This window comes from Zootoca vivipara, chromosome 2, assembly GCF_965207765.1.
Source record: "Zootoca vivipara chromosome 2, rZooViv2.hap1.1, whole genome shotgun sequence".
Lineage (NCBI taxonomy): Eukaryota > Metazoa > Chordata > Lepidosauria > Squamata > Lacertidae > Zootoca > Zootoca vivipara.
The window spans coordinates 86,231,432-86,248,748 of record NC_142584.1 but is presented as its reverse complement, the minus strand read 5'-3'; the positions used below and the strand labels follow the sequence as shown (position 1 = coordinate 86,248,748).

At 43.1% G+C, this 17,317-nt stretch overlaps 1 protein-coding gene across 9 annotated transcripts in view; it reads right to left on the bottom strand.

The window, feature by feature from the left end:
• TMCC1 (transmembrane and coiled-coil domain family 1) overlaps positions 1 to 17,317 on the bottom strand; it is a 97,758-nt gene that overhangs the window by 3,764 nt on the left and 76,677 nt on the right. For 8 of the 9 annotated variants that reach the window (XM_088662347.1, XM_035106538.3, XM_035106539.3 and 5 more), the window contains one exon: positions 5,047 to 5,978. In XM_088662347.1, coding sequence (XP_088518473.1) covers positions 5,047 to 5,978 — 932 coding nt within the window. Of the gene's footprint in view, positions 1 to 5,046; positions 5,979 to 6,953; positions 7,098 to 17,317 lie in introns of those variants that run through there. The other variant, XM_035106542.3, reaches the window with a different exon arrangement.

The following is a 17,317-nucleotide window of genomic DNA, read 5'->3' as shown; positions in this document are numbered from 1 at the left end:
TTCTTCCAAGCCAAGTATCTCCCACCTCAATTAACTCTTTGGGTGATAGCTTCAGGACAAAGGAAGAATGGTTTTGCTCAACATCTGTGCATCACAGGTGTTTTCACGGAGCGAGTGAGTATAAAGGATAGAAGGAAAATCTGGCTCAGACAAACTGACACTAAAAAAACAAAATTTGGCACAGAGCCCACCTTCCCACCATAGCTTGCAAGAAAACCTTAAGGAGGCTGGCACCTTGTAATCTCTGGATGTGGCAGAGCCTCCTTACTCTTTGCCTGCCCAGAAATGTCTTCTGTTCAGAAATGTCTTCTGGACAGAAACTAGTCAGGTTTGCCTGCCTTTTGCCAATCAAACCACATTGTTACCTTCACCTACCCACTGGTATTCTTCAACAGCAGAGGAATGGAAACATGTACAATCTTCATTAGGGTGGTTTGGGGAGGTATTTGCAGAAAAGGCAGGGGTTAGTCCAACCTGTCAGTCTTTTTCTGTAAAGACAGCAAGCCTCTACCTTGAGTAGAAACACTCAATGACCCTACAGCACACTCAGAGCATGCAGGCACTGAACTTACTAATATATAGTGATATTTGGGGTTTATTGTGTCCTATATTGTGAGATTATTGTGTTTTTGGAAACATTGCAGTCCGAGTACCAAGGGGATCAGTTATAAATGCCAGTATGACATTTTTTTTATTTCCTGCAATTTTTGGCTCTCTCCAAGGCCTTGTATCAGACGGCAAAGTGTAATACCAAATATGTAGCATGTTACCATGCTATCAAAACATTCCTTTATTTGTGGTGCCTCACTCAGGGAATGTTCTTCCCAAGAGGCTTGCCTGGGGCCTGTATTAATGTCTTTTTGGTGCCAGGTACAGCCCATTTTGTTTCCACATGCTTTGAATTTGATGAGATACTTTAATCCCTCTTGTATTGATTGTTTTATAACATATTTGTTTTTTCTGCCTTTTTCTGCCCTGTTGAAGGGCAGTATCAATTCATTAAATAAAGAAACTGAAGGTATATGTTCTGAGCACTTTAATGTTATTCAGAGCTGCAATCCCACAGACATTTAATTTCTTTTGAGCTCAATGTAGGTAATGCATGTGCTGCAACTCCCTTAACATTCCGAATTTTAACTGCAGTACTCTGGGTGCTTACTGCCTAGGTTCCGCAGCATATGTAGATAATTTGCCCATGAATTAATAGTTGGGGGCAATTTTAATTTGCTGCAGTGCAAAGAAGACTTGCTGCCTCTGAAGGGGTGCTGTGCTGTGACATGCTCCCTTTAGATGTCACAGCACTGCTATGGGAAGCTCCTGCACCACCGCTTTAACATAAATTGATTGGAATGTGCCATAACAATTTTTAAAACTGTTTTGATCTAGCAGTAAGAGGTATCAAACTCAGGATTTCACTTGAATCATAGAATGTGGAGTTGGAAGGTACCACTAGGGTCATCTAGTCCAACCCCCTGTAAAACAGGAATCATTTTGCCCAACTTGGGGCTCGAACCCATGACCCTGAGATTAAGAGTCTCATGCTCTTACTGACTGAGCTAGACATATTCTGTTTTGAAGCAGCAAGTGCACACCTTTGTATACAGTACATTTTTTTTAAAAAAAAATTGTGTGTGTGGTACAGGATGTGCCTGTAGATTTCGTGGCAAGCTTAAGTACCCACTGTTCTAAAGCTCCACATAATGTGCATCACTTTTTGCAGCATGATTTTAAATTGGGACTATAAGAGAAGTCTCCAAAACAAAGTTCTGTATATTACAAGCCAGCAAAGCACTAAATGACTGGTCTCAAGGCTATCTTGGTAGACAAGAATTAAACAGCAACAGAATGGGGATCAAAGGGATTAAACTTGTAAAAACTGAAATACAAATGCAGCACAACACACTAATTGAGCTTCTCAGATGATCCCATGAAGACTGGCAGTCTGTGAGTGAACAGAGTGCATCTAAGCTATCTAAAGTCATTTTTTGCTCTGTAAAGAACGCTTCAGGCATAAAACTGTAACAAGGGAGACTCAGTAGAAACTGATGACAGCACATAAAGTCTTGTTTTATCAAGTAAACATCAGCTATATTCTGAAAGCTATTAAGCAACAGGCTATTTTGGAGTTTGGCCTCACTGATAAAGGATCAATTGCAAAAAGAACAGACAGAGCTGGATTACCTAAGAGGGAAGTAAAAGGAGTGGCTAATCAGTCTGGACTATGGGGCCACATCAACTGTCCAATGGTACAGGAGGCACAGCTTCTGCCAAGGCTTCTAATAACTTCTGACACTACAGCACAGGGCAGAAGTGACTTGCAGAAATCATATTGTCATCAAAAAAATGCTGGCCGGGTGGAATGGGAGGGGGGAATTAGAAGATGAGACAGCTCTAGCAGCACCAAGTCTCAGTGAACAAAGGCAACTACAATGCCATCAGCAAGAAGGCAGGCTGCAGACAAACAGGGAATGACAAACAAACTAGATGCAATGCCAGCTACTGTACTCTAATTAGAGCAGGAATCACTAACATGGTGTCCCCTAGAGATCACAGGACTCTAATTCCCAGCAGCCCCAGCTAGCATGACCAACGGCCAGGAAACTGCAGTCCAACCCTCTATGAAGGTTACCACACTGGCTACTGCTGCATTAGAGAAGTAAAATTTGGTACAGGAAACTGAACCCTTTGGTGTAACCCTCTTGACTTTCATACTGGGGTCATTTTTAACCACAAGAATGGGGAAATGCCTGCTTTGAACTCCCATACTGGTTCTACCTGTGGCCTTCAGCAAACTACCATATACTGTACTTTCTTGGCATCAGTTATCACTCCACCGAGGCCAAGGGAGAGCCCCATTTTTCAGGTGTCTTAAAGTGGATTTTACTAATCCCTCAGCATGGAACCTTACACAGTAAAAAGGGCAATGAGAGTTAACGAATAAATCTTTTGGTGCAATGCTCTTTGTTTTATCTTCAATGCTATAATGGCAGTAACAGCTACAAAAGCTGCCAGAAAAGGGAACTTCCACACTACTGAGGGGAAGGAGGGAGAGGGAAGACAGCGTGATTTTAGCTTTATAGTAAAGGAACGAAATTAACCTCCTTTCCGTTAGGAAACGAAACTATTTATATAAGCAACTTTTCCTTATAAACAGAGTAGAGGATGGCGGCCAGGCATCTGCCAAAACCCTGTGTCTAGCTACAGAATCTTCCTGACAGAGGGGTTCTGCACACACATAAAACTCAGACATGTAACTGACATAGGAGGTTGCCTTGCAAAAGACTATCTAGCTCAGTATTGACTGGCAGTGGGTCAGACTGGGGTCTCTCCCAGTCATATCCCGAGATGCTGGGGGCTGAAGCTGGGACCTTCTGTGTGTAAAAGAGGTGCTCTGCCACTAAGCCTAGGCCCTTCTTACCATTTTATGGCACATAGGAGATAATATATATTTGACAACAAGTGTACTTTTTTCCTCCTTGCAACTTAATGCTACAGATATCAACTATCAACTGAACTAGTTTAACACATAAAAACATAAAGAATAGCAGAGGGGTTGGAGATCTTGCAGCATTCTCGGCATTAGAAAATTACAATTCTCAAGTTTTTGTGGTTGGGGGCTATGGTGCTTAAACCAGTTTAATAAATTTGGTGTAGATGTACCTTACAACAACCAAATGCAATGTGAGTGTTTAAAAATCATGAATACATTACCTCACCCTAGGGGCGGGGGGCGGGGAAGAGTCTAATCATAGTAACGTCTGAAAAAAACCTGATCTGGGAAAGGGCCACAGCTAGTGGAAGAGAACACAGATTGCATGCTGGAAACTGTGGCTTTAATTAGTAGCATTACTAGTTAAAATCACCTGAAGTAGCAGGATTAGGAAAGACTTGAGATCCTATGAGCCACTTCTGGGAACAGGTAACAATGGCCTAATGAGTGTATACCAAGATGTCTAAAAGCTAGTTTCATGTGATACAGAAGGGTGATGAGGAAGAACTCTTGGGACAATGCTGTTATTTTGCAATCAGTCAAACATCTCTATCTTGCTTGCTTAAGGATAATGATATTTTAACACTATCCTTAAACCCAATGAAGCAGAAATAACCTCAAAGTTACAAATACAACAAAGGGAATACAAAAAATTACACTCTGTGCTTCAATGTCTGCAAATGGCAAAGAAGCAGTCAAAACCAATTAGTGCTGCCTAAAGGTATATCGTACCCTAAGACCCATATGCCAAATTATACAGTAAGTTATTTTATTCAATAATAAAACACGGCCCACTCTATGCTTGCTCTAAGGCTGAACAAATACTATCAGCACAAAATTGTATAATTAGAGCCCTCCCAGTTTCAATATGGAGTCATGGATCAACAAGTCCAAATATCTGACTTGTTTTTTTCCCAATAGGTAACTCAAGGTACAACTTTTTTGGAGGCAAAAAAAGAACAGCAACTACCAATATCATAATAATAGACAGGGTGAAGTATTCTCCAAGATTTGATGGCCCTGAAGGTATCACATATCTTTAGAGAAGCATAGCACTGAAGCCTGCAAAGTGCATTTTGTTAAGTGTTGCGTGACTACAAGACCAGTATTACAACTACTGCACTGGGTCACAGCTTCCACAGTAAAGTCCTAGCTTTGGTCTTTAATTTTTTTCCGCAGCCATAGAACATTCTTGCTCCTAGAACCCTCTGCCTTCCACCCTCTCCCTCTATGTACGGTAGATCATCGGAAAGGGTTGTGCTCAAAAATCCCTCATCCATCAGGATGCAGATTTTGGGATGGGCAGGGAACTGTAGTGCAGGGATACTTTGGTTTCCAGAACTCGGAAAGACACTCAGAATGCATATGCTGTGAAAAGTAGCAAGCTGAAAGAGGTGAAGGTCTGGAAGAAGAACCTGCACATGTGGAAGGGGACAATTGTGTATGTTATGGATGCTGCCTGATACCTGTGAGATTGTTAGCGCTGAATGAATGCATGCATCTAGATGTGCATTAACATCAGTAGTATCAGTGAAAAGTTAGACTGAAATTCTCACCGGTATCTTTCTTCCTGCAGAGCCTGCATTATCAAGGAATAATCCCTCTGATAGTGAACCTTAAGGTTCTCAAAAGATTCCTCCAGTCGTCCTTGCATCTCTCGGATCTCTTGAATCTCATGCAGTATTGCATCAAACCCTGAGCTCTGCATGTCCAGAGTGTTCGTTTTGGAGCTTGGTGCTCCCATAGGGATCCCTGTGGTGCTGTTGGCCCCCACAGAGCCTGATGTGGCACTGGAGCAATCGTCCTCACTGCCATATTTTGGGCTTGACTGAAAATTATGAACACCTAGAGTTTTTCCCCCAGTCCCATCTTCTTGACCTTCTTCCAAGGAGTCCTTCAGATTAGCAATATTGTCTGCACTCCCAAACCTGTTCCTAATGAGTGAGGCAATCTCCCGGGGTTTGGAGACGACAGCTCCTGCTGCCGAATGGGTTGCTTGGGAGAAACTGGAAAGTCCACCCTTAACACTGTCTACCACTCCTTCGCTGAAGCCAGTGACTTTTGCTCCCACATCTTTCAGCCCCTGGTGCATATCCCTCAATACATCTTTGGGCTGTCGAGGAATACCATTCTGTTCGATCTCTCGCAGCTTCCGATGGTAGTGCTCTAGCTTCTTCTGCAACTGGAGGATTGTCTGGGCTGACTTCTGGTTCTTCTTCTCAAATACCTGCTTGATGCGGGCACTCTGTTGCTTGTCCGCATTATTGGCCAGTTTTAGGTATTCTGCCACATTGTCATCCCGAGCTGTTTGCTCTATTTTGATCTGCTCAGTCAACTTCAGTATTTTTTGCTGCAGGTGGGTGATGGCCACTTTTGTGCGCTGAGGATCTGGCGTTCCATCAATGGAATCTGCGTTGATGCTGCACTCTGTGCTTGAGGCCACTGCACTGGATGTTTGTGCTAGACTGCTTACATCTAATCGCTCGATCTGGGGAAAGAATAAGAAAGTGAACATTAAAAACTTCATTTATGAAGCAAAAATATACTTATTATTCTTATTATTATTGTGTTTCTTTAGGTATTGTTCATCAATATTCAGGTGAAACCTCTAAATTAGTGAGAAGAATACCAGCAAGCCTCTCCAGTTTTTGGAGAACTTCAAAGGATGAGGTCAAGAAATTTCATCCAGACGCTAGCTTCAATAAAGTGAAGAACAAAGGAGTTAACTGTGCTGGGTCATATGTATTATCCTGTACAAAAGAGTAGTGTGATACTTCCAAAAGCTCTGTATTTCCAGCACACATAGCAAGCACAGTAATAGTATGTATAGCAAATAAACCTATTAAGCAAATTCAGTCTCCTATTGTGTGACTGTATTCATGCTTCCTTTCCACATACGCTCCTGGGCCAGCACAGATCCCAGTCTCTTGGTATATACTGTTGTAAACCACTTTGTGAGACTTTGTTTGAAAAGCAGCCTCTAATTTTTTAATAATAAAAAATATAGGACTTTAAGATCTGTACATGTTAAGATTTAGTGGGAATGTGGGGGCCACATCCCCCAGTACAGGAGTATGCTTGTGCAAAAGGGGGAATACATGAGCATCCAAAGTAAGGTTCATTCAACACTATGAGGTATCAATATCATGACTGTATCTAAACTTCCAGGATGATTCGCCTTCGTTTTCATGTACCCACCCAAGTCTGAAATCTACATCAATTTACTGAGAACACAAAAAATCCATAGCAGCCAGAGATGCTGAAACTCTCCCAAACAAAATATACTGGTATGTAGCCAAGCCTTTAAAATCTCTACAATGGGAACAGTCACATGAAAATAAAATTAGCATTTAACTTTCTCAACATATTGACTACTCTTAATAAGTAAACCCTTTATAAAAACTTTACAATATTTTTTTTTCTTTTTAATGGCAAAGAAAAGATCCACCTTTCTCTAACCTACCTTGGCTTTTCTGAGCCGCAATAGCTGTTCCCAGTGCATGACTTGAACAAAGGAGCAACATGCCTACAATAGCTGTACTGAAACCTATTCTACACTCACTCGCTGCATGCAGTAAAATGAAGTCTTAAGGAAGGTGGCTTAATACAGAAACCAATGAATCATTTAATTACTCAGCAGCTCCTCCCCGAACAGGGAAGGCATTAGTTCATGAAAAATAACAGCATGACATCATGTGAGCTGTGGACTCTTAACACACAGGCTTCCTCTATCTTTCTTTCTTTAAAAGCAGTCCAGAGAAAACAAAGGAAGCTGTAAAGACTTGCCAGCAGATGAAACATGATTCCGCCCTACCTAGCACACATAGTTGAGAACCCATGCAAAGGAGCCAAAAGGTGTCATCTGAGGTGGAAGGCACCCGAGGAGGAAGGGGCAATCTTTAAACCACACCAACCTCACAGCGTGTTCTGCCAATGGAGCAAATTAAGCTATTTAAACAAAATGAAGAACAGAACGGTTTAAAAGTGACATGACCTAGTTTTAAAATAAATTCAAGTGATGTAGACACTGAAAGCACTTATAGGATATTTTTTTTTTGGGGGGGGGAAGATTAGTAATCCCCTCCTTTAAAAATGGAAGGATGTTAAATATGTACACATTTATGTACCACAACTCTGAGAGGTCACAACTCTTAACTACTGACAGCATGTCCCATTAGCAGCAATCACCAGGGGGTGATGTAGGTAGGAAAAATTAAACTGCACTATGCCTATTATAGATAAAGGCTGCCCAAGTACTATATATAAGGCTTAAATTGAGATGTACCAAAATATAGTTTATAATGAAAACTGAAATGGAAGTAGTTTAAAGCACTCTCTTGGGCAAGGCTCATCTACAAACACAGACACACAAATCTACTGAAAAGAGTGTTGTGCAGTTCTGAAACTTTTACACTTCTATGGAAAAACTGGACACAGAAAGCATGGAACATGATACCCGTTGAAGACGTATGGAATGGTGGAAATCTGTCCATGCTATAATCTAGTGCAGGCATCCCCAAACTGTGGCCCCTCCAGATGTTTTGGCCTACAACTCCCATGATCCCTAGCTAACAGGATCAGTGGTCGGGGAAGATGGGAATTGTAGTCCAAAACATCTGGAGGGCCGAAGTTTGGGGATGCCTGATCTAGTGGGAGACAGCCACACTTGCTCCTGGACCTTGAGTTTTCTTTGCAGTTTGCAGACTTGACATAGCCAGCCACTTTCATTTTACATGTAGTTTCTGTGTGTGCTATCACACTTTACTCTTTTTAATGCCCTCTTCTGTTAAATCTTTGGCTGTGAAGCTGAAATCAATTTTTTAAAAAAACTTTAGACCATGTGATACTAGCTAGGAACCTTAGTCAGCCCTTTAACTGAAACTCTCAACTTGTGAGTAAATATTAATCCTACTTTTTGACAAAACTGAATTGCTTCCTGAAAGTGGAGCTCTCCAAGTGTAAACAGTTTTATTGCTCAGGATAAGCAATGAATAATCTCAGTTCCTCAACTGAATAATCTCAGTTCCTCAACTGAACGCATGGCACACTAGACACACTTACAAGGGTTACACATGTACACAAAAATAATATATAATCAAACCCTTGGAGCTTTTACGTGGCTAGCAGGTGAGGGGAAAAGAGAGAACATGTCCAGCAGAGAGTTTGTAACCCCAAGCCAACGTGGAGTGAAAAGAGCTTTTAAGCTCTCTGCCTTGCTTGGAACTTGACTTCTGCAATTTCAACCAGCCTGCCTTCAACTGCATATTGTTGAAATGGTGTAAGTCAAATGTGCTTCAAGATGAGGCATTACTGCAAAGTACTTGACTAGAGACATATTATTCTCTACCATTGCTCCTGAACTGGGGTAGTGATAGTGGAGTAAAACAGGTGGGCTCTGATTTGAATAGCGAGCCACCAGTCGCTGATCCCAAATGCACACACATATATACACGGGATTCAACATGCAAAGAATAAGGCTGGTTTTAAAAGGGTTTTAGATAGCCATTGATAGTCTTGTCTTCGATAACTATTGTCATGCTACAATGGCCATGTATCCCCACTCAATTTCAGTTGCTAGGGAGCACGTGGGGAATGTTCTGTTGTGTTCATGTTCCTGCATGCATCTGGTTCCCATAGGCCAAAGGTTTTCAACCTTTTGGGGTTCATGGCTCCCTTGACCAACCGTATTCTTTCTGTGGCACCCCTGTGGGGCTCAGGAGCCCAGTTATGTCACCCCTTGCCTGTAGAGCTGGCAACCCCTCACCCCTTTTTGAACACCCTCCCTTGTGGAGTGTTTCCTCAGCCTCCTCTCTTCTACCCTCTCCTTGGAAGTCCTCTGGGCAGCTGCAGCTGCCACCACTGGTCTCTGAGCTGTCCACCCACCCCAAAGAGAGGTACCTCCTCACACTGCCCCACAGGGGCATGGGAAGCACCCCCTGGCCAGTCCCAGAGGCACCATTTCCCCGGAAAGCTTGTAGCCAGAGCTGTTCCCACAAACATCTATGCAAGCCTTTGGGAGGTAGAGACATAATAGGGCATCAGAGGAAGGGAGGGAAGGAAAGAGGGACAGAGGCCAGTGTTGCCCACGGCACCCTTGACCATGGTTCAGGGTACCCCAGGATGCCACGGCACACTGGTTGAAAACCACTGCCATAGGCATCTGGTTAGCCACTGTGGCTACAGGATGCAGGACTAGGTGGCTCTTTGGTGTGATCCAGCAGGGCTTATGATCTTAAGCGGCTTTTTGTCTGAATCACTTATTTCAGAAGGTGTGTTTGAAATTTCTCATGAGAAGTAGCAATTGACACTATAATTAGTCTGACAAATGTTCTACTCCTTACAGTTTCGTTTTTTTGAGAAACTGTGCACAGAGTGGCAAATAATAAAAAGGAAGTTTCTCTGTGCATGTGCACCTGTTGACCCGTCTATACAAATAGCAAATGCTTTTGGATATCAGAAAACTGGGTCAAGAGCAGTGCTGTGTCTTTATCCAGGGAGTAACTGCCTTGGGTTGATGTCACAGTGCATGGCAATATAGTAAGTTGCATTGCCAAACTTGGCTCTTAACCACTAGCTAATAACTATTTACGTTGAACTTACCAGTTGTATTTCATTTTACAGCTTTGATAATTGGAAGCTCATTCAAATAGCCCTTATTTCAACTATAGGGCAGGTTTCGGAGACAAGTGAGGGAAGGTGAAGGAGGTAGTCTGACTCCAAAAAGGTGCTATCTGGCATGTGATAAGCTTTGACTTTTAAAACAGGGCTCAGAAAAAAAGACATCCCCATTCCAAATCTAGTTGAATGAGTTTACTGATGGTTAAAGGGGAGGCCAGGCCAGTCACTGTGATTTTCTCTCTGGAATTTTGAGGACAGCCCTGCTTAATAGGCAGCCACATCACACAAGGAGGGAGGAGGTATTATCCTATGTAGGGCTTTAGTAGTCAATAAGCACCTTGAATTGGGCTTGGACACAAACTAACAATCAGTGTAAACACTGTAATGTAGGTTGTAGATGGTCTTACACACATAGCCTTATCAGTTACATTCTGCATCACTTGAATTTTCTGGACCATTTTCTAGGGCAGCCCTTGAGGAACACAGCTTTGAACATGTCATACCATGGAACAGTGGCAAACCAAGTTAGGCCCATAAGGCCTCGCCATTTTGGCCAAGCCACCTCCACCTGCCCTGCACTTGACATCAGAAATAGGCATGCAAAGACCTGGCTCAAGCCAATAGGGAGTTTGCAGGCACACCTACAAAGCCCTAATGATCAGCTGATTATTTCAACTTGCAAAGCACTCCACAAGAACCAACAATCTGATGATCACTGATACCTTGCCTGCATAGTTTGATTTCAGGTGGGCAAAATAGGATCACCTCACATCATTGTGACATCAGGTGAATGACAGGAGGACGGCTCCACCAACTTGCCAAACATGGTTCACAGGGCTTGGGGAAAATAATAATCTGGATTACTGGCCAGAAACAATACAGACTAAAAGGCATCCTTGATTAACTGAGCAGCACACTTTAAAATGTTTATTTTTATAGTAACTGCAGACTGCAGGCACCATTTATTCAAAGCAGATTTCTTAAATCCTAGCAGATAGAGAAAGCTGTTAATATTATTGGCTGTGTGTTTCTTGATGGGTTTAGCTACTAGCTGCACCCAGAATGTGGGAGGGATGGGGCACACGGAGGGTGATGTGCACCCTTGCAAGTCCCGCCCAGCTACTGAGTGCTTGCCCAGCAGGACCGGGGGGGGGGGGGGCTGACGGGGGTGGTAACCCCCTCAACTGGAGGGGGGCTGAGTCCTGTGCCCCAAAATATTGAAGTGGCTGAAGCCCCCTCCGCCCCATATACTTTGTGCCGCTGTGTTGGAAGCACAAGAAGCATATGTAATTGGGCCCAGAGAAGAGCATTGATGAGTTTGCCCTGTACCCAGACAGAGCAGGGATAAGGTGATGCCTTCATACAGCAGCAAGAGTAACCAACCTGAAGGTTCCCTTTGAAATCCCATGTAAATACAAGTTCTGCAGATGACCTAGATGTTCTCTGATCCATATATAATGGGTGTATTTGTTGTACAGATGGTTTTTAAACACATAAATTATAAAAGAATGTTTCTCATAGGAAGTGGTCACTTTAAAAGAGGGACAGTTCTATGGAATCCTTTTGTAGAATAAAAGGCAATGAGCCTTCTCGGTGCTCGTCACCGCTTTGTAGAACACCCTCCCATCAGATGTCAAGGAAATAAACAACTATCTGACTTTTAGAAAACATCTGAGGGCAGCGCTGTTCAAGGGAAGTTTTTAAATGTTTGATGTCATATTGTGTTTAAATTTGTCGGTAGCCACCCAAAGTGGCTGGGGGAACCCAGTGAGATGGGAGACATATACATAAATTTATTATTAATTCTGCAGACCAGTTTCTGAAGATTATTTCAGTTGTGATGGGAAAAGAGCTCTAATTCTCTAATTACTTATATTCTGGTGAGGTTAAACTATGGATAACTTGATAAGCAATCTTAATTACCAAAACTTGCATGACAGATTTTACTGGTGCTTGAAAGGAAATATCCATTTCCCTAATGATGGGTAAAATTACATTTCTTCTGGCACTGTTAAAACAAAAAAATAGTGTTGCTGAGTTGTAGTTTAAAAATTTGTTGTTTTTTATTTGATTACAAGGATGATTATTTGCCCAGAAAAGCACCCTAAACATATTTTTGATAAATAAGTAAATAATAAAATGAACTGGGTTAGCTGATAACCCAGTGCTGTTTTGAGGCACATTCCACCTTGAGTGATCATGTTTATATTCTGCTTGTTAGATAAAAGCTCTGCAGTTATTATCCATTAATATGTCTGGAAATGAAACAGAAGTTGGATGGCTATGTGTCATGGATTATTTAGTTGTGATTCCTACATCGCAGGAGGTTGAACCAGATGACCCTTGGGGTCCCTTCCAATCCTATGATTCTATGAATTCTGCACTTTCACAATTGTAATTTAACTAAATGTTGTCCGTCCAGTGTTTAGAGAGACCTCAAATCCAAGCCCTGTATAAGAACTTACATGATTCATGATGAGTACACAGAGTCAAGTGTACTTTGCAAATCTGCATGTCAGTAAAGCAAATAACCTTATTTGACATGCAGCCGAGAGAAATCACTAAGAACTACACTATGACTGACTGTATCAGGTCCTTAAAAGACACCTGAATGAGCTAGCCAACAGCTATTCTGCACCATTTTGATTATTGTTCAGTATCTCCACCGGAAATTATTGGTGCCCTGCTATGATGCATATATATAATTCAGCTGACAAATCCTCTCATCTGACATCATCCTTAACATAACACTGTTTACTCAGCATGCTGGTAAGTTCATATCACTGTTTTGGTATTGATCACTCTAGATAGCAAGCTGGCATTTCTATTAGCAGAAGTCTTATCTGAACATTTAAAACTGCTGTTAAAGTGATTTTTAAAACAGCACCTGCACATTAATGCTAAGGTTCATAGAAGCACAATACAGTACCCACAACTTAAATGACTGAACTCTTAGATTGAAGTACAAGTATCGGTCAAGATTGCTTGAATGCAAGGAAGGCTCTATGTGGGGAACTAAGCAGTGTGTGTGTGTGCCAAACTCTCCTGAAAATGCCCCTAACTCTCCCTGTTGGTGGCTTATTTTCAGTATTTTGAGCTCAGCTGGGAGGAAAATAGGTTACCGGTAATAATGACATGAGAGGATAATGGTAGGGAGCAACAGATCAGTGGCAGTTCATATGCTTTACATCAAGGGTGAGGAGCCGCTGTCAGCCTGAGGGCCACATTCCCTTCTGACCAACCTTTCAAGGGCCACAGGCAAGAGTAGGGGCAACACTGAATGTTAATTCTAACTTTGTACAGTAGTCTAGTTTCTACACACACTCATCAGTGTTAGAAACTCAAAATATATAAGCTAATTGCGAAATGGCACCTTAAACCTAGGTTGCCACAATGGAATGTCTAATCACCATTGTTATTATTACTACCATTATTATTAACTTCATTTTTATACCACTTTATATTTTAAAGAAAACAATCTCAATGTGGTTTACAACGCATCACAACATCAAATAAAACAATCCAGAATAAAACACCAAATGCAATACTGAATGTAAGCTGGATGAGAGTCTGGACCCTTAAAACGTGTGCAATCTTTCATCCTACTTTCAAACGGGAAGTGGTTTATTGGCCTCATTCCATTGAGCCTGAAGCATTCAACTCCTTGACTTTGGCTAGTAGTGTAGCAAGGGGGCGGTAGGGGCGGGCTGCTCCGGGCTCCAGGGGGGGTCCACTTGGGGGGCGCCCCTCCGCCCGCATGCGCCATACAGGCATACACAGTCTGTGCCAGCTGCCCTGTGAGTGGCACCCCATTACAGGCTGCTGTGCGCCAGCAGCAGCACATACTGACTACGCATGTGCAGCACCCCGCATATGTGCACTCCATACGGGGGTGGTGCACTGTGTGCTAGCAGCAGCCTGTTACAGGCTGACGTGCGCCAGCAGCAGCGTGTACTGACTGCGCATGTGCAGCATCCCACACGTGCACACTCCATGCGCCGTGCGTCACGACGCCCCGTCCCCAGGGGGCACCTCCGCGTTTGCCACCCTAGGCAGCCAAGCGGCTCCATTCGCCACTGTTTTTGGCAGAGAAGTGATCATGGCTCAGTGATGCTAGCAGAGTGTGGGATACACCTTACTCTTGAAATGAGACACCCCTTGGAACTGGAATGTCATATTCTAGGGCAGTGGTTTTCAACCTGTGTGCTGTGGCACCCTGGGGTGCCTTAAATGGTGGTCAGGGGTGCCATGGGCAACACTGGCCTCTGTCCCTCTTTCATTCCCTCCCTTCCTCTGATGCCCTCTCACATCTCTGCCTCCCAAAGGCTTGCACAGCTGTTTGTTGCAGCAGCCCTGGGCTACAAAGCTCCCCAGGCAAATGGTGGCTCTGGAGCTGGTCAGGGGTGCTGGTTGCTAGGAGCTGAACAGCCTCAGAGTAAGCAAGTGAGTGGGAAAGGGAGCCCAGCCAGCCAGTCTGCCAGGCCTTACCATTGGGAATGGACTGGGATGGTGTGAGAAGGCACCTCTCTTTGGGGCAGGGAGGTGCAGCTCAGAGACCTGCCCGGCTGACTCCCAAGCAGATTGGAGAAGAGAGGAGGCTGAGGGAACACTCCACAAAGGAGAGTGTTCGAGAAAAGGTGAGATGCTGCCAGCTCTGCAGGCAAGGGGTGACATAATTGGGCTCCTGAACCCCACAGGGCTGCCACAGAAAGAATGTAGTTGGTCAAGGGACCTGTGGACTCAAAAAGGTTGAAAACCTCTGTTCTAGGGCATTCCTCTCTCTCAGGACAGTCATATCTCATTAATGTGACTGGGATCAACAGATTACCTAGCTACACCACTAACTATAACCTTATAACCCTTGTGACTGGACCAGCCTTTTGCACAGGGCTAAGCCTCTTTTCCTCAGCTGGGATAGTCTGGCCTCAGTTGTCCATGCACCTTGGAACCTGCAGAAGTCTGATGTAAAGCATATGAACCTGCATGTTGAGGCCTTGTTGGTTGTTCCACCACTGGTGACAAACTCATTAGTATTGACTCATGACAGGGCCTTCTCAGCAGTGGTTCTCCCTTTGTGGAAAGCCCTCCCTGGTGAGATACCGTACATCTTTTCCCTTCATTATTGGCTTACAGGAGGAATATCAAAACATTATTGTTTACCCCAGGCATCTGATGCTTGATACTGTTACTGAAATCATTGGCCAAGGATGTCACTTATTTTAGAATGCTTTAATGATATGCTGTTGACCGACCTAGGCTCCTTTAGAGGGATATAAATGGAAGAAATAATAATTATAATCGCAGCAATAGTAGTAATACCAATGCTTCTTCATTCCAGCAATTTTAATTTACACAGGTGACTAGACTAAAAGCTGTCTGTGATCCAAACATAACTGATTTTAAAAGCCTATGTCACATGACACAATATGAGAAACACTAGCAAAGCTTAATGCTTTGTTTAAGCAATTCTCTTACTAGCTTGCTGTTGAACTCAAGAAGCATTTTAAGATGCAATTGGTGTGCAAGAGGATTCATGCCCTAGTAGAAACATGTAGTTCAAAAATTCTACAAAAGACACAGATAAATCAAGGCAGAGGTGTAACTAGCTATGTAATAATCCTGTTAAGAATGCCCTAATTAAAGGAACAGTGACTCATCATGACTCATCACACAGTCCAACTGCAAGGGCCTAACCCACTGGGAATCCAGAGTCAAAACATGGTGCACATGGACTGTGTAGCTTGTATAAGGAACTCCAGTTTTGAATTACTAAATCTGCTGCTTAGAGACTATTAGCACCACTTCTGTCATCTCTTAACAAAGTGGAATCTGGGCAGCTTAATGCTGAAAATATTGTTATATGTCACCCTATCTTTGAGCGGTGTGAGATTCCAGAGGTACCAGGCACACTTTAACCCAGGGTCTGTGTTTCCTGTGGGATACAGACTCTGGCGTCTTTATGATGTATGGTTTATTTACACACATATATAATCTGAAGCCTACAATGGAAGGGCCCACAGCCTTCCTCCCTCCGGAAGTTTCTGTCTGTATCATATGGTAGACACAGCAACATCCTTGCCTTTTTCATAGAATGGTCTTATCCCACATGTTCTAACCCAAGACCAGGTCTTTTGTAACACAGAGAGAGGCCCCACTATCTGCATTCTCACACTTAGTTCTTTGATGATTTGTTGTGCTAATGGCTCATTACCCCCAGGCTATTACCTCAAACAAGCTTTTACAGGGGTTGATTGCCTAGGATTAAAGGGGGTACCAGAAACACAATTTGGGAAGTTTTCCAAGGTTCATTAACTCTTCACATGCTAATTGCAGGGGCTTTGAAGTGGTTCTTACATGCTCATACAGACCTATCTGAAGACACATTCTGTAGTTGCTAAACTACTTTATTACAGAGAGATGCAGAAGCATTCTGCCATCTTCTCTCAGTCAAAACCGAAAGCAAGCAGAGTGAGAAACAAAGAACACCACATGACAGGAGTCGGGTTACATCCGGGCTCCTGCATGGGAAAGAACAGCAGTCATATGTAAACAATCAGTCACATGCAGCAGTAGTTCCATGTATAGGATTTATGCTACAGGTAGGTAGCCGTGTTGGTCTGAGTCGAAACAAAATAAAAAAATTCCTTCAGTAGCACCTTAAAGACCAATTAAGTTTTTATTTTGGTATGAGCTTTCGTGTGCAAGCACACTTCATCAGATACACTGAAACAGAAGTCACCAGACCCTTATGTATATTCAGAGGGTGGGGATGATGGGAATGGGTGATGGGCTGATAGGAGTGGTAAACCTGTTGATGACTGTTAACGACGGTTAATGACTGCAAATGGTCTAGCCGGGGGGGGGGGGGGGAGAGCAAGGGCTGAGGTGCTAAGAAAAGCTTGATCATGTATAATGAGATAAGAATCCTATGTCTCTGTTCATTCCAGGTGGCTCCATGAGTTTCAATTCCATGCTAATGAGTTGCAATTCAGCAACTTCTCTTTCCAGTCTGTTTCTGATTTTTTTCTGTAATAAAACAGCAGCTTTGAGATCTTGTATAGAATGTCCTGGGAGATTGAAGTGTTCTCCTACTGGTTTCTCTGTCTTGTGATTCCTGATGTCAGATTTATGTCCATTTATCCTTTGGCGTAGGGTTTAGCCTGTTTGTCCAATATAGAGAGCTGAAGGGCACTGTTGGCATTTGATGGC